Genomic DNA, 23,140 nt, shown 5'->3' on the forward strand with positions numbered 1-23,140 from the left:
AAGAGCCCAGGAGCAGGCCCTCAGTTATCCAGAGGACATTTGGGGTTGGAGATGAGGGAGTATGAGGAAGAGTGTGGATATCTGGAGGACAGGAAGAATTTTTCAGGGAGGTACCATCTCTCCTTTCTCCTTTTTCTCTCTGCCGACTGCTAGCTGTTCCTCATCCGTCCTCCCCAATATTTCCCAGACCCCATCTTTTGGAATTTCTTTACCTCCAGGCCTCAAAACTCTTCTGGATCCTGACACTTTTGAGTTTGGGGTGCAGGATGGGATGCACACACATGTGGTTACTAGGGTGACCAACTCGCGGTTTTAGCAGTGGAAGCCTTTTATCCCAGTCCCCTAAGTCCCTGGCCAACCAGGATGGTTGTTAAGTTCTGGTCAACCCGACTGTTACCCCCTGTTCTGCCTTAGTGACTGTTCGCACCACCCAGGTAGATGCAGATAGCAAAGGAAACCCAGTCCTCAGGGTCACGCCAGGGCCACCAAAACGGGTTGGGGTTGGAGCTCTGGACTTGGGGGACAGGTATGCTTAGAGTGTCTAGTCTAGGGTGAAAGAAGAAAGGTCACTGACAGAAAGGGAAATGGGGAGCAGCTTGGGAGAGGAGGCAAAGACAGTCCAGTTTGTGTCAGAAGGAACCTCAGATTGACCCCAGAGCTTCTGCAGAGGCTTCCTCTGTCCTCAAGCGCTGGGGAAGAGGGTTCCTAACTTCCTCTGTTACATATTTCCCGACTAACACATCCTCTGCGGTCAGCAAGCCCTTCCTCAACTCTGTGGAGGAACCTGCTTGCTGTGGTTTCAGTCCATTTCTTTTCATCATATGCTCCGCCTGACAGCTACTGGGTGAACTCTGCTCTGGCTTTTCTCAAAGCAGACAAAGTGGGGGCACCGCAAAGGTAAGGAACTTCCATGACCACTATTACACTCCGCACGTTTCCTGAGAGCGACCGGGTTGGGAGGGAAGCAGGGAGGCTCATGGTCGGATCGAAGGAAAGACTTTTCAGTTCTTAGCTCCTGCAGGAGAGTTCAAGAAGGGGAGAAAAGGGAAGAGGGACCCTTTCATGGCCCTGGTTTCCCCTCTTGGCAGCGCAGGCATGAAGCACCATCTCCCTCACTCCCTCATGCCTGCCCCTATGCTCAGCCTCTACTTCTGTATGGTGGGACCGGACAGTTGGCTGTGGGGAGGTAAGGAAAAAGGCAGTACTGACCTTGCCCAGTGCCCAGATTTTAAATCCAAACTCATGTGTTAGGGTAGCCACACGGGCAAGCACAAGGCAAATGGTTGGGGAAGGGGAAGAAATTGGCATTCTGTGTGATGCTAAGGAGACCCTTTGGACTTTGGCTTCTACCAAGAGAAGGGGAAATTGATTACCCTAGAATGGAACCAACCCATTTAAGTGGAGGGAGCGACTGGGTTGCTGGAAGAGGGACTTCTCCCTCCAACTCCACTCATGGCTTGAACGCAAGCCAAGAACAAGGTGCTGACCTCTTTAAGTCATGAGGTTACAACCCAAACCTGGAACCTAACCACAGCTGTACCCTACATTTCCTATTACTCTAAAAATCTACTTGTTCATACAAATGACAAATATACTCAACATTCTGCCCTCCCAATCCGAGCCCACTTCCCCTCTCTGGCTTCCCTCCCTCCTCCTCCTATATGACACACTTTATTATTCTGTTCAATGATCCAGTCTAGACCTGCATATGAGGCCACACCCCAGCCTACTCACTCCTGCACCCCTCTTTCCTCTCTCCCTTCCCCTTTTTGGGCGCTTCTCATCTGGTCCCACCCCTGAGGGTCCTCCTTCCTGCTGGCCCCTTCTGGAACACAAAGACTACCCTCCCTCCTAGTGAAAGGAGGGGGCAGGAGTTTCAGCCCCACCCTCAGGAAGATGTGTCTTCCCCCTGCTGTGTGGTACTTCCTCTCCGGCTGACTTAGCTGACAGCATCCAGACCTGGGTCCAGACCCCTGCCACTGAGACCGATCTGGGGATAGGCTACACCACTCTGCCCTGACCCTGGGATTGGCACCAGCTTCCAACCAGTACCCAGCAAAGCCAGTAAGTAAGGATCCTGGGAGTAGGGGATTTGGTGGAGGAGCGGGGTGCAGCCATGAGAAAAGGTACAGAGGAATTTCCAAAAGAGCCTGACCAGTGGTAAAAGGACTTGGGAGGATTTGTTCTTCTCTCCTCTCCATGAACTCCTTCCCATCCCTGTTATTCCTGGTGGGCCCTGGGCATCTCTGGGAGAGTGGGTAGGGGATTGGAGGACATCACTGGGACTGAGGGGACTAAGGACTTGGCAAGGGACAGAGGAGTTAGCCTTTTAAGGGGTGCAGCACTGAGAAGGAAATCTCCCCAGTTTGGCTCTGAATCTGAGGGTCTCCTAAGGGAAAGAGGCAGAAAGGGTCCAGACATGCTACTGCTGCTGTTGCTTGATATTTTGCAATTGGGTCTGTGGGCAGGAAGGAGCCCTGTGGCTCAGTTAGGCAATTTGTCTTTCTACTCAGCCAGATCCCTAAAACAGATTAGTTGACAGTGATACGGACAGTATATTGTGAAGGTGCACTGATGCTGCTGATTTAGAGAAAGACTTGAATACTCAGGCTAGGTGTGTCCAGGGTTGTCAGAAAACCCTTGGATCCCTCCCTCATACACATGTCCACCTCACCCTCCAGATCCTTGCAATGGCCACGAACACTACCTCTTCTGCAGCACCCTCCTCGCTAGGTGTCATGGCTATCACCCTGCTGTCAGTGGCTCTGGCTGTGGGGCTCCCTGGCAACAGTTTTGTGGTGTGGAGCATCCTGGTAAAGATGGGAAAGCGCTCTGTCACTGCCCTGCTGGTGCTGAACTTAGCCCTGGCAGACCTGGCCGTCTTGCTCACTGCCCCCTTTTTCCTCCACTCCGTGGCCCGAGGCACCTGGATTTTTGGCGTGACTGGCTGCCGCTTGTTCCACTACGTCTGCGGAGTCAGCATGTATGCCAGCGTCCTGCTGATCACGGCCATGAGTCTGGACCGCTCGCTGGCGGTGGCCCGCCCCTTTGTGTCCCAGAAGCTGCGCACCAAGGCGGTGGCCAGGTGGTTGCTGGCAATCATCTGGGCGGCGTCAGTCCTGCTGGCCACGCCCGTTATCGTCTACCGCACCGTGGTGCCGCACCCGAACAACAGGAGCCTGGTCTGCTTCCCCAAGTACGACACGGAAAGACACAGGGCCTTCCACCTGCTCTTCGAGGCCCTCACCGGCTTCCTGCTGCCTTTCCTGGCCGTGGTGGCCAGCTACTCCGACATCGGGCGCAGGCTGAGGGCCCGGCGCTTCCGCCGCAGCCGCCGCACCGGCCGCCTGGTGGCGCTCATCATCCTGACCTTCGCGGCTTTCTGGCTGCCCTACCACGTGGTGAACCTGGCCGAGGCCGGCCGCGCGCTGGCGGGCGAGGCCGCGGGGCAGGGGCCGGTGGGGCAGCGGCTGCGCCTGGCCCGCAGCGTGCTGATCGCGCTGGCCTTCCTGAGCAGCAGCGTGAACCCCGTGCTGTACGCGTGCGCCGGAGGCAGCCTGCTGCGCCTGGCCGGCGTGGGCTTCGTCGCCAAGCTGTTGGAAGGCACCGGCTCCGAGACGTCCAGTACCCGACGCGGGGGCACCCTGGGCCAGACGGCGAGGGGCGCCCCCGCCCCCAATGAGCCTGGCCCAGCCGAGAGCCTCACTGCCTCCACCAACCCTCTCGAGTGAAGCAGGCCCGGGGGAGGGGTGGTGCTGGAAGGACACTGGCTTTCCTCCTGGCGGAACGCCCCCACGCTGGCCTGACCCAATTCTGCACCCCGAGGAGAAGGCCTGTGGGCGTGGAGCGGAAGAAGAGGGAGGGGAGGGGCAAGTAAGGGCAGAGTCAGCTCCTGGGCAGCTTTGCAATTAAAAACGGAGTCTGAAATTGGGTTAACCCTGTGTGTGGGACATGCGTGTTATGGGGGATGGGTGTCTTTGTGGGGGTCGGTCTCGATAGTGGAGAGGCACGTCCTTTAGTTTCCCATGATTTTCAATTTTGAAAGGGACACGAAGGCAGATAGAGAAATTACCCCCCTCCACCACCACTTGCCCCATTCGGACGCAGGTGGCTTGCAGATCACACTTAGAACAACACAGGTTTGCAGACGCCTGAAAGAGCTGACCAGGGAAGACCACCCACGTGGACTCATCACTCCAGACTCCCATTCAGCCTACTTTCTGAGAAAAGTTAGCACTGCCTGTACCCTGACTCTAGTGATAGTTATCTTTGTTAGCATGACTCCAACTTCCTGCTATTAACCTTCATCCTCTCAGTGGTAGGTATTCAAGGGGATTACCTTCCTTCCCTCCATCTCCCAAGAAGGCCTCAGTTGAGAACCACGTCAGCAGATCTTATCCCCTAGAATTCACATCAGCATTTCACAGGGTGGGGCTGAGGGTACTCTGGTCACCCTTGGGAAATGAAGATGCCCCAAAGGGAAAGGGATGAGCCATTCTTTTCTAGGGATGATTGTTGTCTTAGAGCCCCTATTCTGACAGCATTTTAGGAAGATGGTAGCAGCAGTGGTAGTGGTGTACTTTTTTAATCTTTCCCATAAAAAAACAAAAAACAAAAAAAGAAAGAGCAACTAGGAAAAAAAATGAAAAATCCGTGTGCAACATCTGAAACAAAGCCTCATGGACCCCAAAATCTGAGCAGTTGGGAATGAACCATAGATGTTTCAAGACCCACATAATATCAGCAGAGGGGAGCAAGGGGGCACCTAAGGGGCCTGAGAACAGGAGAACCCCAAACTGCCTACAAATCCTCACTGGAAAGCATCGTGGGTCAATTTTAGAACAGCAGCTGAAATTGGGAGAGACCTAATAGATTATTTCCAAGTCCTCTTACCCACGTTGCATAGTAAGCACAGAATAAAAAGTGTCTGTTTAGTGTTGAATGAATAAAGGTCAAATGACATCTTCCCTGGAGATCCCTTCCAATATTTGTGAGTGGAGAGCAGGAAGGGACAAATCCTTGTGTTGAGTTATGTGGCTAAAATTCTTCACACTTCCGAGGTTTACAAAACACTGGAATCAGGTTGGCAGGCAGGCAGGGAGGCCGAGGCAGTTCTCTTCCCGAACTTGTGAAAAGAAACACGCCCTCCATACATTCATGCTCATGCTTGCACACACACAAACACTCATTTCGACCTGGGAAAAAGCAGTCCTGCTGAGAAGCAAGGAGGTGATCCCAGAAGCCATATCAGTAGCTCCTGGCATAAATTGGCTCCAGACATACCAGTCTCTTGATCGAGGATTTTTGAGGTGCCGAGTAGGGAGTGGGGTCTCAGCCTAGGGTGGCTGAGGGAGGTCCAGCTCGTGTCAAGTCTGTGTTGAGGAAGTAGGTACACAGCTGCCCTTTGCCTTTGACTTTGATGACACCCCTGCTGTAGCAGGTGTAGCCTAAGGACTGCAGGGCCCGGGCTGTCTCCTCAGTCACCTGCAAGTGGAGGAAGGTGAGGGAGGATGGGGATGGCCCCACCTTAACCACTGCCCCCATGACTCCAATGTGGCTCCCTCACTTGGATCTTGCCCAGGACTCCTGTGCTCTCCATGCGACTGGCCACATTCACCGTGTTGCCCCAGATGTCATATTGTGGTTTCTGGGCTCCTATCACTCCGGCCACTACTGGTCCATGGTTTAGCCCTGACAAGAGATAAAAAGGGGGGAGATATGAGGAGGGATAGGGGAAGAAAGAGCTTAAGGAACTAGGGAGAGGGGCTTTGGGGCCTTGGAAGAAAGGAGGGTGGGGCTGGAGGAGTGCTTAGGGAAGGGAGTGGGTGCGCCTCATAGCTCCTGGCCCAGCAGCTTCATGCTCCATCTCAAAAGGTGAGTCTGGAGGGAGGTCCGGGGCTGACCTGGAAAGCAGCTGACCAAGGACTTGGGGGAGGGAGAGCTTGGGAAGATGTGGAGGAGGTCTCAGACTGACCCAGCAAGGGAAGGTCCTTACCCACACGCAAGCGGAAGTTGTTGAATGAGTGCTTGTTGATAACGTCCAGCTTAGACCCAAGGGCCACTGCAAATTCCACCATGGTGCCTAGGTGGCTGCAGCTTCGCTCAGCATCCTGGCAATGGGATGGCCGCCAGAATGGGCCAATGAGGGCCCAGGATTAAGGCCCATTCACGAACCCACCAATAAGAGCACAGGTGAGGGATGGTAGGTAAGGAAGGAATGCTGTACCTGCTGTGCATCCTGTCCAGAGGTGGCATTTAAGCCTGTAGCTGCCATGTAGGTGCTGCCGATGGTTTTGATCTTCTCCACCCCACTGAACTTGGGCTTAGAGAGCAGCTGTATAGAGAGGAGGCTGTGTCCCCATTCTCTCTTGCTTCCCCACGCCTCTCTCCCCAAAGCCCAGCCCCAGGCTAAAGGACCGGTTATGGGATTAGGAAAGGTGGCAGGAGGGAGAGTTGGTAGTGAACACAGTTGCTGGAGAAGGCAGAGATGAGGCATCAGAGGAAGAGTGGAAAGGCTAGAGAGGGCAGAATGGGCTTATGGCCAGAAGAGCAAAGTAGAAGGATGGACTGGTAGGAAATTCTAGAACTCTGGACAGAGGATCTGGGGAACCCTCAGAGTTGTCACCTCATCAAAATCAGCAATGATCTCATTGAGCAGCCGCAGACACTCTAGCCCCTCGTGGTTGATGTTGGATTCAGAGTAAAACTCCTTGAAGTCTGGGACTGAGGCGAAGAGGACACAGACACACTCATAGGACTGGTGGTAGAGGTCCTGGGAGGGTGAGAGGCTGGGATGAGACTGTAGGCCACGTTCTTCCCCTTCCTGTCCCAGTGTCCCCATGCCTTCCCCGCTGTGTAAGAAGGATTGGGGAGGAGGGGAAGGAGGAAAGCCAGGTTACCCTAAGGATGTGACTCAGGAGTCAAAGACTGGGTCTCATTTTCATTCCAGGAGAGACAGAGATTTGGGGTCAAGACCACCTCACAGCAATATGAAGGGAGTCACTTCTAGAACTGGGATCATGCCAATGGGAGTTATCTTTATATCCTTTCTATTGCTGAAAGTTGTTAAAATCAGCTTATAAAGATCTACAATTTGCAAGATCAAATAAATAAATAAATAATAGGGAAAAAGGCCAAGAGAAAATAAGGGTAAGATTGTAAAGATGGAATCAGATCTGAGGTTGGTTCACTATATGGGTGCCATCTTAGTCCTAGATTCTGGCTTTGAGCTTTCTAGAGCCAATGTGAACACAGAAACAAGATACCCAGAGTCTATAACAGCAGAAACCAGAAGTAGAGGTACTTCTGACCTTGAGAGTAGAGAGCAGGTTGTGGGGATATAAGGCTGTGAAATAGTCCCTGAACTGTTTTTTTCAATGCCCCTTTATATAGGCCAAGAGCATTTCCATAGCACAGGATGGGGTGGTGGCGCTACAAAGAAGGTGGTACAAATATGTGGGTGACCTTCTGATGGTCTGACTGTAGCAAGATATTTGAGGATCTAGAGCAGTGTCATCCAATAGAAATTTCTGTGGTGATGGAAATGTTCTGTGTATGTGTTGTCCAATATGGTGGCCACTAGCCACATGCAGCTGTTGAGCACATGAAATGAGGCCAGCGTGACTGAGGAACTGAATTTTCTCCCTCTCTTTCTCTTTCTCTCTCTTTTAAGATACAGGTTTACTTACAAGACCTGAAAATTATATAGCATGCCTGAGGCCACACAGCGAGGTCATGGGTAGAGAGAGAGAGACAGTGCCCATGGACCTGGGCCTGGGATTCTGCTTTCATTGGGGTTAGGAGTGAGAGCCTGGGGTTTCCCAGGCCCACTTTTTAAAAAATTTGTCAATTACAGTTGACATTCAATATTATTTTATACTAGAGGCCCGGTGCATGGATTCGATCCCTCCCAACTGCCAAACATCAGTTTGTTCTCTATATCTATGAGTCTGCTTCTGTTTTGCCATTTATTTTGTTCTTTTGATTCTACATATAAGTGAAATCATATGGTATTTGTCTTTCTCTGTCTAACTTATTTCACTTAGCATAATATCCTCTAGGTCCATCCGATGTTGTCACATTAATTTTCCATTTAATTAATTTAAATTTAAATGATCACACATGGCTAATGGCTATCATACTGGATAGTGCAGGTATAGAGAGATGGTTAGACTGTGTCCTCCACACAACTCTCATCAACACTTGACAAAGCTTCTGAAGGTATGGTGTGGTCATGAGTTGGAGAAGACAGTCTTTCTAAGAACTTGGAATGCAGAGACCCTTTGCTCACCAAGAACAGAGCCTAAGATCTTGTGAAAATGGGAGGTATCTGACAGGGATATGGAGTGGCTTGGGCGGCTGCCTGACCCACTCTGGGAGTGTCCAGAGAGGCTGGGCTAAGGGCCAAGACTTTCATCCAAAATTAGTCCCTATGGTGTCTGAGGCTCAGGAGTCAGGGGTAAGGAGTCACCTCATTGCGCCGGTTCTGGCCAATAAACTGGGGGGCCACGTGTGCAGGCAGCACATTCTCCAAGAGCAGCCGAGTCAGATTCTCCATCGTCTCTGTTTCCTCCCGCTCCTGCCTCAGCTTCTTCTTCCACAGGAAATCCAGGCGGCAATAATATTCATTCTGGGGAGGGTCACCGGGGGCCATGGGGAGACAGTGCAGGAGAAACCCCAGATTCTGAGTGTTCACCACACTCCTGACTCCATGATGTCTAAAACCACCCCACCCACAGTTTAAATATATTTTTATTAATTTCAGAGAGGAAGGGAAGAGGGAGAGAGAGATAGAAACATCAATGATGAGAATCCCATTGATTGGCTGCCTCCTGCACACACCCCTGCTGGGGATTGAGCCTGCAACCCTGAGCATGTGTCCTGACTGGAATCCAACCGTGGTCTCTGGGTTCATAGGTCGATGCTCAACCACTGAACTATGCCAGCCAGGCCCACCCCACAGTTTAGAGATAAGGCTTAACGTGAAATTAGCCCTGGAGAGACTACCTTGAAACTAGATTCAAACTATCGTGGGGAGAATTGACAGCTAATTTTTCCTTAAGCATGGGCATTCCTAGATTGGTGGTGGAAGGCAGAAGGGAACAGGGAGAAGAGAATTTGAGGGCACTCTCCTTGGGGAGTGGAGAAGTGAAAAAGGGAACAAGAAATTTTACTTAGAAGCTTTCAGTGGGTACACCTCTGGGACTCAACCCTGAAGACACCAGATTAAGAAAAGGGTAGGAGAGATCAAGTCATAAATATGGGGACCCACACCATACCCTTCATAGGGAAGAACTGGGTAACTTACCTGCCGAGCCAAGACAAGGAGTGTGAAGAAGAAGATGAAGAAGGAGATAGCTCCCATCAGTTTGGGCTCCTTCAGCACCCCTGGCCTGAGGAGGCCACGAATCAGGGTTGTCTCTTGTCCTGCCCCTTCACGATAGCTCCCCCTGCCCCCAGTGCCCAAGGAGTCCCCAGCCTCCCTCCTGCTTTGCCCGGTGGGTGGTTCAGGTCAGTGAAGTAAGGACAGTTCTGCCCTATTCTATCTCACCTGGTCCCAGAGCTCCTGGGCACCTCTCTCCAGATGCCACACTCACCTGGAGTCCAAGGAGCCCAGATAGAGGCGGGCGACGAGGCAGTCGGACAGCCAGGCGTGGGAGTGCAGGAAGAGACAGCAGGAGGCCGCCAGCCATAGCAGGAGCAGCAGCAGCTTCAGCTCGAAGCTCATGTGCAGAAAGAGGGAGCAGGAGAGGAAACCCAGCACGCAGCAGTGCATGGAGTACTGTGGGGCCAGGCAGGCTGGTCAGGAGGTGGGACATGTTCCGTGGGCAGGGGTAGGGGGACACCTGAGAGCTTCTGTCCCGCCCCTCCTAGGTCCTATCTGGAGGCAGGGGGTTTCATACATGCAAACACACACCAAGTGTGACTTATGTCTGTCCCAATCATAGGATGGAGTGTTTTTCAATTAAGGAGGCAGGCGAGGAGCCAAGGAAAGTTCTGGGGGAAGGAGATTCAGGGCTGTTCAGGACACTCACTGGAATACTGATGAGAGGCAGGGACCCAGGGAGCTCCCAGGAGAGGTTGAAAGCCATGGAGGACACATTGGGAGCCCGAAAAGGGCAGTTTGATGCTGCCGGTAAGAAGAACTGCAGAAAGAGATGAGGAGCTGAGGTGATCAGGCGGCTCCTTGGGCACAATGGTGCTTGTGCTGGGTTTCAGCCGATCCAGGGATAAGTCAGGGACAGACTCCAAAGGAGCAGATTCCACTATTTCTGGTTGGTGAGGGCCCTCACTGGTGGGGGAAGCAGGAATTAGGGGAGTGGGTGTCACGAGCACTAGACTTCTAGGGATCCACTGTGTGATCTCTTGCCAGCCACTCAACCTCTCTGGGCATGAGCTTCCTCTTCTCGGCTGGGGGATGATTCTTAAGGTGCCTTTCAGGGATAGAATTCTAGGAATGATTCTAAGTTCTGAAAAATCAGCCAAACTCCACTACAAAATCATAGTGGGTGAACTAAGTAATATATATGGAGGATGTCCATCTAAGAGTTAATAATGATTATGCCCAGATAGTAGACCATGAGTGATTGTCATTTTTTTCATTACTTGTCCGACACTTTCAATATCCCCTGGCCTTAGTCTAGCTGTCCTCCCAAATTCAGGGGTTCCCTTTCAGATTTGGCATGCCCAACATGACCTTATGGGGGTGCGTAGGGCCCCCTCTGCCCTCACCAGGCTGGTAATGGCCATGGTAAAGATGAGGAGGATGGTGGCAGTGCCCAGGACGACTCGTAGTCCAGGCCGTGTGGCCACCAGGCCAGACAATGCAGGCAGCCAGTGCAGCATCTTGGGGCCTTTCAAGACGCACCTCTGTGGAAGGAGCATGGGAGTCTTAGCCATGGGGTGGGAGCAGGTGTGGCCAGAGCCCCAGTTCTCCACCTCCACCCCACAGCCCACCTCACCGTCAGGTGCTCTGAGAAGCAGACGAAGAGGAGGAGGAGGAAGAGGAGGAAGGTGATGCTATAGGTGATGGCCAGAGCTGGGGGCCTAAAGGGAGACAAGAGTGAGGCCTTGAAGAACCACAATAGGTTCCCTGTGTGTGGAAAGGTCACTGTATCATCTGGTTGGAAGTGGGGAGAAGTGGTTCTGGGGATCTGAACTGGCTGCCAAGGGGGTCTGGGCTGATAACAGGCATTGCATGATGATATGAGAAAGCTGAGGGGTCTAGGGCAGTGTTTGGGTGGGATAGGAACTAATAAGATAGGAACAATATTGGAAGGGGGCAGGGTGCTCACAAAAGTGGCTGAGGCTGCATCAGACCGGTCTCCAACCTTCAGGCCAAAGCTCTTTCCCCTGGCTGAGTTTTGAACAAGTCCTCGCCCCTCCGAGCTGTGGACTGGGAGTGAGGACCTACTTTCTATGTTTGTTCACTGTGAGATTTGGGCTTCTAATGGGAAGAAAACCTCCTTCCTGGAAACGTTGTTAGAATCAAGAGACAGGCATGTGAAAATGCTTGGGTCCACAGGATATAGAAAATCCACAGGATGTCTGGTAGTAAGTTGGGCTGTGATTATCATGGTTCCCAGAACACATATTTCCATTTCCTCTGTAGGTTAGTGCCAACGGGAAGTAGGCAAAAGAAGAAAGTGGGTGTCGGGGATCAGAAAGACCAAGAGGGTCCATTTTTTGAGAATCAGGGCTGCCTTTTCTGGGCTCTTTTACCTGTTTGTCACCAGCATCTGGATGATGAAGTTGGAGAGAAAAACCAGGAATGTGCAGGCTGCATAGTATTTAAAGGCAGGGAGTGCAGAGAGTCGATACTGCAGGAGAGGGGGTCAGGGTGGAGACAGGGTCACCAGTGCTGCTCATGACCTTGAAGGTGTCAATCCCAGGCAAGGAGTGGGCCCCCCAGCCTCATGGCCCCACCTTTCAGTTCAGCCCCAAGTATTTGCTATGTGTTCTCCAAGGAGTTGCCCTCCCCTCTCCCATCACCACTCAATAATTCAATCTACAGGGTGACTTTCCTTGCAGAGAGAGGCACATGCCCTCCATCACCCCCAGAATCACAAACTGAGCAGACCTGGGGAGGGGAGATGGGACCACAGGCCATTCTCTAACGCCCTTCCCCCACCTGCGCAGCCCACCTCTTTCTCCATTTCCTTCTCTCGGAAGTAAAGTGTCAGTGGGTTGAAGTCCTTTGATTGCTTCCACTGTCTGGTGGGAGGTGGGGGGCAGTAAGACCCAGAGAGAAAAGAGCAGGGCAGGAGGGAATGGTCAGGCGGGTCTTTCCTAAGGCTGGAGCAGGATAGAGGCTCCCTTCCCTCCAGGTCATCAGGGGAACACCATCCCTACCCTACCACGCGAGCCCAAGACCTGCAGCACTCCCAGCCCTCTTTTCTTTTCCATACTTCTGAGAGTTGAGCTGTTCGATGACCTGGAAGAACTTGGCATCCCCAGTGTCCATTTCATCATCTAGTCCCCGGGGTGTACGGCTCCTGTACGGGGAAAGCCTGGCTTGTCACCATGGAGACCTTCAAAAGCATCTGGGCAAAGCAGGAGCCACCCCCACTCCACCCGAGGATGGAGGTAGATCACCCAGACAGTCCCACTGTCAAAATTGCTTGGGCATGTCCAGCCGGTGTGACTCAGTGGTGGAACATTGACCTATGGATCAGGAGGTCACAGTTCGATGCCCAGTCAGGGCACATGCCTAGGTTTCGGGCTCGAACCCTGGTAGGGGGCATGCAGGAGGCAGCCAGTGGATAATTCTCTGTCATCATTGATGCTTCTATCTCTCTCTTCCTCTCCCAATCTGAAAACAATAAAAAACATTTTTTTAAAAAATTGCTCAGGCTTCCTTACCGGTCCAGGCTCCACTGGGGGCTGAAGGAAGCCAGGGCCTTCTCCTGTTGAGAGAAGACAGGGAGGGGAGACGATGGGAAGATGGTGAGCATCCTTGGAAGCTCTCTGGAGCGAGGCATTCATATCTACACACATTTTTGACCTTGAGCATTTGATCTGGCTGTTTCGCTTCTAATAGTCATTAGAAGAAGTTCAAGCCACATTTGCTCAACGATTCTTCCTGAATCTTTATTTTATTATTATTTTAAACTTTTTAAATTAGAGTTTATTTGAGCCAAAGGCCTCAGTTTCCCTCTTTCCGCCCTTGTAATTTGGGTGGCAGCTGCTTTCTTCAGGGCCAGCTCTCCGCCATATTGAGCCTGCTTTGCCTTTTTTCAGGTACATCAGTTCCAGAAAAGTGCTTGTTTGGGGCAATGTTAAATTTTGCCGCAGTTTTCAACCCCCCTCCTGACTCTTTTGACTCCCAGGGTCTTTATACTCTGATTTCCTCATAGTTAGTTTCTATCACTTACAAGGCAACCCTGTATCTTCTACAGGCTTGAGTGTTGGTTCCCTTGTGCTGCATTTCCCCTAAGGACTACACAATACCAAAGTCAGGGACTTTTCTATCACCCTGGGATGCCAAAAAATCCTTATTGGTGCTAATTGAAGTGACAATGCAGAACATTCTGACACCCCTCCGACCTTTTGTGACGGTCAGGCTGAGCTAGAAGGTAGTGGGGGTGGAAAACAAAAAAATGGAGAAGAAGGAAAGAGATAAAAAACAAGGTTAGAGTCATTTCCTTCTGTACCCTATGGACTGCGTAGTGTGTGCAGAGATAAGAAAATGAACAGCAAATGAAAAGGTGAGGACAAGCACCAAGGAAGAGGGTAAAACGCTGCAGCCATGGCCCAGGGTAAGAAATGTGGTGATCTTCTTCCCTGTCCCCTTGCCTCATGTGAAGGAAGAGTGCCACAGGGGCCACATCACCCCCCTCAATCAAAAGCTTACGTGTATAAGAGGCAAGGGAGAGACTGAGACCAAGACAGAAAGATTGAGAGGTATGTTTTAGGTATGAGCCCATCTATGCATCTAAGCATGGGCCTAAGTTTTTTCCAAACTTCCTACCTGCCCGTCCTCCCTCTCCCCCTCCCCCCCCCCCAATGCCTGTAAGTTACTTGAAGGCAGGGAAAACATCTTATTCACTCCTATCTTCTCAATAACTAGCCTAGAGCCTGCCACATAGTAGATGCTAAAATTGTGGAAGGAGTGACTGGATAAATGGGATCTACCAGCACAAACATAGCCCCACCACCCCAAAGTTCCACATTGTTTATGAGTAAGCCGGTTGTGATTCTCAGGATTTCTAACATGTGACTGGGATCCTGGAACTTTTGGGGCTGAGAAGTGAACTTCTGGGCTGGTGAGGTCCTGCCTATAAATGAAGGGACTCCTACTCCTCCACCTGAGTTGGGTTGTGAAGGTCTGACATGGGTCCCGGGGGGCATCCCCACAATGGGGACTGCACCCAATGTTGTCTCACTTCCCTGGGCTCCCAGCAACACCCCACCCCTGTTACTCCAGCCCCACCCTGGAGGCCTCATCCTGCAACAATCAGCTCAATCAACTAGGTCTTGGGTTCTTCCTTCCTCTCCCTTCTGCCAGCTTAGCCCTTCTGACTCCTCCCCTACCCTAAGTTGAGGCTTGAAATTAAGTACTCAGCTGCCAATGTCCCCTCACTCCCCAGTGGTCGCTGAGCTCTTGCCTGCTTTCCTGATCAATGGGAAAGGAGGGGAAGGAAACATGGAAAGGGCACTCTGGAGTCATCCCATAAATCCAACCAGCTGTACTAGCAGACAAGATTCTGGGAAGATCTGCAGAAAGGTGGCTGGAAATGCATACCAGGTTTGGGGAAGATCAGGGAAAGTGGAAGAGAGCCGGCAGAGGAACCTAATCCTGGGGTAAGCCTTGAGGAACATAGCCTGACTCCAAGAATGAGGGTTCTGGTCACTCATCATCAAGCACCATCCTCAGAGCTAGAGGTAAGGAAGATCCAGGCTCCTCCACTAGGTGGGGGTCAGTGATTACCCGAAGGTGCTATGCACAGGATCAGCCAGTAATCGGCCCTGGCCTGGCTTCCCCTAGACAAGGCGCAGGTCTGCTCCCTGCTCTCCCTCCATCACTCCTGCCTGCTCATGGTGACTTCCTTCTTCAAAGCCATGTGAGATTTTCACTGTCACCTCATTTTATCTGTGTACAAGTGCTAAAGAGTGGGGGTAACAACCAATTGCCCCACTTTCCCAGTCCTAGTGGGGATTGAAAAAAAAAAAAGAGCAAGTAGTTGCAGGAATTGAGTTAAAAAGAGACATATCCTGGTGGGAATGGGTATGACCACTAGCTTCAGAGTCAGGAGGACGTGGGGTAGCAGGGGAAAGGGCTTCCTGAGTGGGGGTTGGAGAGCAATGGACATGGTGTCTATGGGAATCTCACATCTTCTCTGTGGTGAGCTCAGAGGGCAGTCATCTTTGCCCTTTCTCTGGAAAGAATGGCAAGGAAGGTCCAGAGTCAGCGACTGGGGTGACCAGAGAGTTCAGGACCTTGGGATATCATCAGGTGGCTGGTGGTGGGGGCAGGAGGCTAGGAATGGGCAGTGGGGGTGGGTTTATGTAAGTGCTGGGGCTCATGGTGGAGGTGAACTTACCGGGAGAGGAGTGGAGGTGGACACAGGGCTCTCTACGTGGCTCAGGTGGGCAAAAGGCTTGGCTGCACCCCAGGATTCCAGGTAGCGGGTCATCAGCAGTGATGGACGCATCTTGGGGCCCTCAAGAGAGGACAGCAACCCCCCTGCAGTGCCCTTTTCATCCTCTTCCTCAGCCTGGGGTATATGAGCGCTGACAGTCAAGATTACAACCCCCTCCACTGCCCCCCCCTCCCCTGTTCTCCCCATACCCCTTAGAGGCTTGTGTCCCTTCCCCTGAGACATATACACACTAGGACCCAGGAACTCAGGTCTGGCAAAGAAGAGACCAAGCATGTGGCTGTGGGTGGTTAGGGTGGGCCAGCCCCTGGGTTCCGGGTTAGGCTTTTACCCGGGGATCGATGACCAGGTACGTAGGCTCCCCTAGCTCCCGAAGGTATGGGTCCCGGTGTTCTATGGGTGCATCCTCCACAGCGTAAGCTCCTGCCAGCAGGGCCAGGGTAGCCCCTGTGATATGTACTCGTCTGGAAGGAGGGGACAATGGGAGTTAGGAGGGAGCACCTCCAACCTCTCATTTATTTCCAGGATCATTCCTGAGGTTCTAACTTCAAGCAAGGCCCTGTGCTACAGGAGGTGTCTTCCAGCTCCCCCTCCTGCACCCCAGGATCTCCCTGAGCCCCACATGGGACTGTGCTCATTTTAAGGAACTATGAAAAGGGAGGCAGCAAAGGGGAGACCTGGTTGGCCTCCTGCTGTAGCCTCTTGGAGCCCCAGGTCTCACCCTGGCACGCCACCTGCCTCCATGTGGTTGGCCAGTGTGACGTCATGGGACCAGACATCATACTGCCACTTCTGCAGCCCGATGACTCCACAGAGCACGCTGCCCGAGTGCACACCCACGCGCATGTTGATGTCCACACCGGTGGCTGCTCGTAGTTTCCTGAGCAGGGTGTGTGAGGGACAATCTGAGTGCTGTCTTCAGCCCGACCCCATGCCCCACCCCTCCTTTTCTCCAGGAAAACATCCATTGCCCTGCCTGCTCCTCTCCCACATCCATCCCTCAGGACTCCTCCTGCCCGCCCGCCTGAGCTGACCTGATGGCCCGGCACATGTCCAGCCCCATGCGCACGCAGTTGATGGCGTGGTCTGGTAAGGAGAGGGGCAGCCCGGAGACACAGTAGTAACAGTCTCCCAGGATCTTGATCCGCATGCATTCATGCTCCTGGGAGTGTGTGTGTGCAGGGGGGAGAGGGGCACCCGGTTAGAGGCCAGAGGAGGCAGGAGGAAGTTGGAAAAAGTTAGAGTAAATATAGTGTTCCTGAAGAACGTCTGATGTTGGAAGTGTCTAGATAAGACCTAGGGACTCCCTTAACTTGATGTGGGGCTGCCTGAGGTCTCCCATGCAGGTGTCTTTCTCAGAAGGGTTTTTCAAGGGCTGGGATGTCTGTGGCTCTCCACCTTTGGCATGTGTAGGATGTATTCACATTTGAGCCCATAAATGTAGCCTCAGCATTGAGATTTTTTGGGTGGGAGATCCAAGATTAAGTTGCTTGGGCGCAGCCCTAGGGTCCATTCAGGCGGTTGTCTCTGGATACTATAACCAAATCTAGGCATTCAGATGCTCTAACCTTAGAGCATCTGAATGCCTAGATTTGGTTATAGTATTCAGAGACAACTGTGTTGGGGTTCTGAGCATATTTGGGGTGCTGTGGTTGGGGCATCTGTGGAACTATTGAGAGACATTTCAGATTTGAGGTATGTGGTAGATGGGATGCTTGCAAGAGTTTCCTACTTTCAGTGGTGTATCTGGGAGCCCACATGGGTTCTGATGTGGGACTGGGATTTTATAAGTTAGGAATTCCCTTGGAACGGGTTCTCCGGAGTGGGGTGTTTGAAGCTGGGGAGGCAGGCTCCCTTTTACCTTGGCGATCTGGTCAAACTTGCCAAAGAGCTCATTGAGCATGAGCACCAACTCCTTTGGGGAGCACTCACTGGCCAGCCGTGTGAAGCCCACTATGTCAGCATACAGCACGCTGGGCAGAGCAGACTACAGTTAGTGGGGCCATGGTCTCAGCCCGTGCCCCCTCCTCTCCAGCCATCCTTGCCCATACCTGACTCCCTGGTGCCTCTTGACATAGAGGCTGTGGAAGTTGTTGGTGCTCTCTGGCCTTGACCCCTGTCCAGCCTGCAGCCGTGCCATGATCTCTGCCTTCATCTCTCGGGCCAAGTAGGCAGGAAGGATGGACAAGAGAAGGTGTTCCTGGGAGAGATCACTATGAGAACCAACCCTCTTGCACCCTAGAACCAGGAGCCGGGCTTCCCAAAGCCTTCGGAGCCCACACCCTTTCCCAGCCCCACGGGGGGTTCCCCAGGGCGCTGTCCCAGGTCCTCCCCACCACGCATACTAGCTATGCTCCAGTACCCCATCCTGCACTGATGACTGAACTCCCATCACCAACGTCGGAATTAGAATTCGTTTAGTGTCAGAGGGTTCGAAAGGGTTTTAACCAACTTCAGTGTGTTTGAGCCTCCCAGCAACCTTCCAAGCAGGCAACAGCCACTTTTGACAAAGGAAGAAATAGGTCAGGTGACCCGCCCAAAGTCACTCAGCTTGGGAAGGAGCCCAGTTGTGTGATATAAGTAACCTCTCTCTCAGAGCCCAGGCCCCACCCGGCCCCCATTACCAGCGGACCTGGTGCTTCTTCTCCGTGTCCAGCCGCCGGCGCGAGTGCAAGGAACTGAGCGCCTCTCGGAAGGTGGCGCGCAGTGCGCGCTCCATCAGCGCCTTGTGGTACGCTCCCGCCACATTCCCGCACAGGAACAACACCGCGTTTGCTGCCAACTGTGGGTGAGGGTCACCTCAGAGGGCGCTAGACCGGGCAGGGGTGGGGGTGCCTATGTGTGTAACTGGAGTTGGTCTCCAAAGGGGCTGGGAGGACACTACCATTAGAGACCCAGGTATTTCTAGGCAATGCGTGCCACACAGTGGGACCCACAGGTGGCGCTCCCCCCCCCCCCGCCCAGTTCCCTCTGCTCCAGACTCCTGGCTGCTGTACCAACATGGCTTCTTAGGTCTAGAAACCTTTGCACATACTTCTCCTCTGCCTGGAATACCATTCCATCATCCCCCACCCCCACCCCCTATCCCCCACACACCATAGCACAAAACTACTCAAGCTCCAATGTTTGCATTCTCTGTGAGGGTTCTATCATCTACATCTGTCCCCAGCACCCTGGTCGCCTGTCCAACTCCCTTCCCCCGGGGATGCAGAACCCTCTTCTGGTGTCTGCAGGCATGGCACTGCACTGGGTTCCAGCTCCACAGGGCACAGTGGGGACCTATCTGTGTTTGTGTCCTGTGCCCAGCGTTGCATGCTGCCATGGAGTCACAGCTCGTCATAGGGTTGGTGAATGCCCTGATGAACCCAGCAGTGCCCAGCGGAGCCGGCCCTGGGCGCAGCCTGTTCTACATGCACGCTCACCTGCGGCAGCAGCGCAGGTCTTGAGTCTAGTTGAGGCCCAAGATACAGCCCGAGGACCAGCAGGTGTGAGAGGGAGGAGGTGAGGCCCGCAGCTGTGGCGTCCCGCATGCCCAAGGGCAACATGGCATACGTAGTGAAGATGACAAAGAGGAAAAAGGACACCTGGGGGAGGGAGGCGGGAGCTGCAGGCTGACACTGCTGCTCTGCTCTACAGGTGTCCTGGGTGCAAGTTCGAGGCCCAGCGTCCCTCTCCCCAGCGTCCCTCTCCCCGCTGCTCCACCTGCCGCCCCTCTCACCTGGTCCCAGGCGCTCACCACGCCCCCAGTGAATAGGAAGCCGTGGCCTAACGCAAGCAGCGCTGCCCACACGAGGCCCGACAGCGGACGCGTCCAGCGCTGCAGTCGCTGCTCGCAGGAAGCCAGGCCCAGCAGCAGCGAGAAGCCGCCCAGCGCGCACAGCACTGTGGTCAGGAAGCCCGGGTCTGAGGCCAGCTCCTGTGGGGAGGGGCGCGTGTCGGGTTTGGGGAGCTCGTCCAGGAAGAGAAAGAATGGACAGCCTCCCAGACCAGTTCTGAAAAGTGTGTCAAACCCAAGTACAAAATAAGGCAGGGCGCCTCCGCTTGCCATTTATATTAGGTCGAACCGTATGAATTGCCGATAATTTGTTTGTAATCTATACAGACAGCAATTTTATATGGTTCAACCTAACATATCACTTGCAGGCTTCAGAGGCCGCTCAGTCATAAGCCATCTACCCAGAAATTCTGGCTTCGGTCCCAATATGGGCCATCTGTGTATCCCTGATCACTCCGAGCCTCAGTGTTCTCATCTGTCAAATAGGAATCATGGCACCAGCCTGGGGTCAGGAAGCAAGTAAAAAAAAACACACACAAAAAACCCTAGCGCACAGAAGGCACTTAGAAATGAATGCATCCAAGTTTGACCAATTTGCTCGGGGGAGTCCCCGCCCCGCACAAACCTCAGGGTTTCCGGCCCTGCAAGCAGTGCTTTGGCAGCAGGGGGCGCCAAGAACCTCCCTGGCTTCCAGAGGCTGTGCCTCGCCACCCCGCTCAGGGCGTAGAAGTCCCGCTAGTGTCTTCACCCTGTGTCCCCTCTCCCCCCTAGACTGTGAGGTGGTCTCCCCAACCTTGCCTCCCAAGAGTGAGAAGAAAACTTGGAGCGGGATGTTTCCAGAAATGGAATGAAAAACCCCTTTTCTCCCCTCAAAAGAAACTGGAGATGGGCTTATTTTGGGACTAAATGAGAGTGGGATGGAGGTGCCTTCTGGGAGTCTGTGGGTACAACTGCCCCACAGCCCCTAAGTGGGAAAGAAAACCAGGAAACAGACTCCCACAGGGCCCAGTGTAATTCTCCATCCTTCCCCTCTCCCGGAAAATCTCAAAATCTGGTGTTGGATTTATTCTAGAACTAGTAGAGCACAGAAGCTGGTAAGGTCTGTCAGTACCCTGAGGGAAATCGGAAGCCCCCAGGGCTCAGTTACCTCCCCGTGTAGACCCAGAGAGGTCAAGTGACTTGGCCGGGGCCACTATAGTTCCTCGTAAGGTCCAGCGCTTCTTTCCTGGGTCCCAGCAAAGAAAGCACAGGTAAAGGAGACCCCACAAGTCTCACCACCGAAAATGCCCCCTGGGCAGGGACCCTCCCGCGCCCGTGAGGCTTGGGCACCAGAGGCCCGGCTCACCCTGCCGCTGGCCCAGGCCACGGTCAGCAGCGCCAGGAGCGCGCAGAGCACGATCGCCAGCAGCAGGAGCAGGAGCGGGTACTGTTGGCTCAGGCTGTAGTAGGTCTCATAGAAGAGGTCTTCGCTGGGTGGCGGCCGGGGACTGAAGAGTCGGGCCATGGTCTCCCCTTGTCCCGCGCTGCACCGCCTGGACGCAGGCACGGGGCTGGGGAGGGTCGTTGTCCGGGTTACCGCCCGCGGCTCCAGCCAGCCCCGGCTGCGTCCCTCTCACCTGGTACAAGCCGCTGCCATCCCCACCCCCAGCCCCAGGCAATCCCATCTCCTCCCAGGCACACCCTGTGGCTCCCAGGGTTCTCCCAGTTGGCGGCAAGGGCACTGCCCAATCCTTCGCTCCTGCTCCCTCAAACCCGGACTCCGGAGGTGCCCGAGCAATACCTCACGTCCAGGGGGGACAGGATTTGGGGTTGAAGCAACGGGTTCCCTCTCTTCCCCAACTCACCGCCTGCGAGGCTGCTGCAGCTGAGCGTGCCAGGCCCAGGGAGGAAGCTCGGGGAGTGAGCTGCGGAGTCGCTCACTCCTCGCCGCTAAGTTAGTGGCTCTGAGCCCCGGGCGACAGGCGCTTCCCTCCCGGCGCCGGGGCCCCCTCCCACTTCCCCGATGAAACAGCCCGGCCCTTCCCGTGCCCGAGCGGGACTCCCCAGGCCTCCTCCCCCACTCCGATAGTCTCTCCTAACAGCACTGCCTTCCCCCTTCCCCCATCTAGGAGAGAAGGTGACTATGCGAGAAATTCGAGGGGGTGGGGTGGGGTGGGCCCGCGGAGTGGCAAGTGTTAAAACAGAGGTGGAATGCTTGGATGTGGGGAGGCTGAGAGAGGGCCGGAGAGACAAAGATGGGGGCTCATTTCCCCCTTCAACTCTCGGGCCTGGACAGCCCCCGCTGTGGCCCTGGCTAAATAATTGTCTATTCTCCCGCCATCGCCAGCTCCGTGGTGGGGGGCAGGTCTGTGCATAGCTTTGAGAAGCCAGAGCTTTCCACTCCCAGACACAAGCGGAGACCCAAACGTGCATGTGAGTGTGTGTGGTGGAGGAAGGTGGTAGTGTGGGGGCTCACCTCGGAGAAACTGGAGGGGTCTCTCCTGCTGTGCACAAGGTCTGCAAATTCGCATGGAGCCCCCCTCCCCAGGACCCCACAGCCCAGTCTTTGTAGCCTAGAAGAAAAGGAGGGACAGCATCTAATCCCAGAGTTTGGTTTAGGGTCAGGTCTTGCCTGCTCTAGAGGAAGTGCCCTGCCCTGAGATTAGAGTGGGCCCCAGGAGCCAGGCCTCTGGGATTCCTTCCTGCCACGGCTGGGCCCTGACCTTGTGTGCCAAGACATTGCCCACCCCCAGCTCTCAGCATTTTGCTTCCGGTCTCAGGGAGACTGCATTGCCTCCCCCGCTCTCAATGCCAGCTCCCCAACTTCCCTCCTATGTCTGACACCTTAGCTTCCTGCGTGATACTTTGGTTAAAATACCACCACTTTCATAGGCAGCAGAATAGCAGACACATGTCGTGGCAATATCTTTACTGCTACAGCTCCCTAGGGCAATGGAGACTAAGGAGAAAATAAACAAATGGGACTACATCAAAATAAAAAGCTTCTGCACAGCAAAAGAAACCATCAACAAAACAACAAGAAAGCCCACTGCATGGGAGAATATATTTGCCAATGCTATTTCAGATAAGGGCTTAATCTCCAAAATTTACAGGGAACTCATACAACTTAACAAAAGGAAGATAAACAATCCAATAAAAAAATGGGCAAAGGAACTAAATAGACACTTTTCAAAAGTGGACCTACAGAAGGCCAAGAGACATATGAAAACATGCTCAAAGTCACTAACCATCCGAGAGATGCAAATCAAAACAGCAATGAGATACCATCTTACACCTGTCAGAACAAATCAACAAACAGACAAGTCCTAGCGAGGATGTGGAGAAAAAGGAACCCTTGTGCACTGCTGGTGGGAATACAGACTGGTACAGCCACTGTGGAAAACAGTATGGCATTTCCTCAAAAAATTAAAAATGGAACTCCCATTTGACCCAGCCATCCCACTCTTAGGAATATATCCGAAGAAATCAGAAACACCAATCAGAAAGGACATATGCACCCCTATGTTCATAGCAGCACAATTTACCATAGCTAAGATTTGGAAACAGCTTAAGTGCCCATCAGCAGATGAGTGGATTAGAAAACTGTGGTACAGCTACACAATGGAATACTATGCTGTGGTAAAAAAAAAAAAAAAAAAAAAGGAAAGAATTCTTATCATTCACAACAGCATGGATGGACCTGGAGAGCATTATGCTAAACAAAATAAGCCAGTCAGAGAAAGATAAATATCACATGCTCTCACTCATTTTTGGAATATAATGAACA

The 23,140-nt window shown here is 53.2% G+C and overlaps 2 protein-coding genes across 6 annotated transcripts; one reads left to right on the plus strand and one right to left on the minus strand.

Annotated features, from left to right (window-relative positions):
- The first annotated feature begins 275 nt into the window (after positions 1–275).
- LTB4R (leukotriene B4 receptor) lies at positions 276–3,927 on the plus strand. 5 transcript variants are annotated; one of them, XM_054716484.1, is made up of 4 exons: positions 277–897; positions 1,089–1,186; positions 1,944–2,064; positions 2,682–3,927. In XM_054716484.1, the coding sequence occupies exon 4, from the start codon at positions 2,691–2,693 to the stop codon at positions 3,729–3,731; it is 1,041 nt and encodes a 346-aa protein (XP_054572459.1). In that variant the 5' UTR covers positions 277–897; positions 1,089–1,186; positions 1,944–2,064; positions 2,682–2,690; the 3' UTR covers positions 3,732–3,927. The 5 variants fall into 5 exon arrangements, with proteins under 5 accessions (XP_054572461.1, XP_054572459.1, XP_054572460.1 ...); XM_054716485.1 differs by having other exon boundaries at positions 1,094–1,186; XM_054716482.1 differs by lacking the exon at positions 1,089–1,186 and having other exon boundaries at positions 1,856–2,064.
- Positions 3,928–4,444: 517 nt separating this feature from the next.
- On the minus strand, positions 4,445–20,878 carry ADCY4 (adenylate cyclase 4). The gene is made up of 25 exons (XM_008158443.3): positions 20,720–20,878; positions 19,318–19,515; positions 19,022–19,183; positions 18,232–18,381; positions 17,651–17,799; positions 17,461–17,572; positions 16,634–16,761; positions 16,321–16,479; positions 15,931–16,063; positions 15,543–15,716; positions 12,862–12,905; positions 12,408–12,494; positions 12,144–12,213; positions 11,722–11,819; positions 10,962–11,046; positions 10,732–10,869; positions 10,035–10,145; positions 9,597–9,781; positions 9,308–9,392; positions 8,471–8,629; positions 6,626–6,772; positions 6,227–6,334; positions 5,996–6,110; positions 5,567–5,691; positions 4,445–5,484 (listed from the first exon to the last, which is right to left on the minus strand). The coding sequence occupies exons 1-25, from the start codon at positions 20,876–20,878 to the stop codon at positions 5,332–5,334; spliced, it is 3,234 nt and encodes a 1,077-aa protein (XP_008156665.1). The 3' UTR covers positions 4,445–5,331.
- Between the last annotated feature and the right edge of the window lie 2,262 nt (positions 20,879–23,140).

The sequence above is a fragment of the Eptesicus fuscus genome, chromosome 5 (assembly GCF_027574615.1).
Source record: "Eptesicus fuscus isolate TK198812 chromosome 5, DD_ASM_mEF_20220401, whole genome shotgun sequence".
In the NCBI taxonomy this organism is placed as follows: domain Eukaryota; kingdom Metazoa; phylum Chordata; class Mammalia; order Chiroptera; family Vespertilionidae; genus Eptesicus; species Eptesicus fuscus.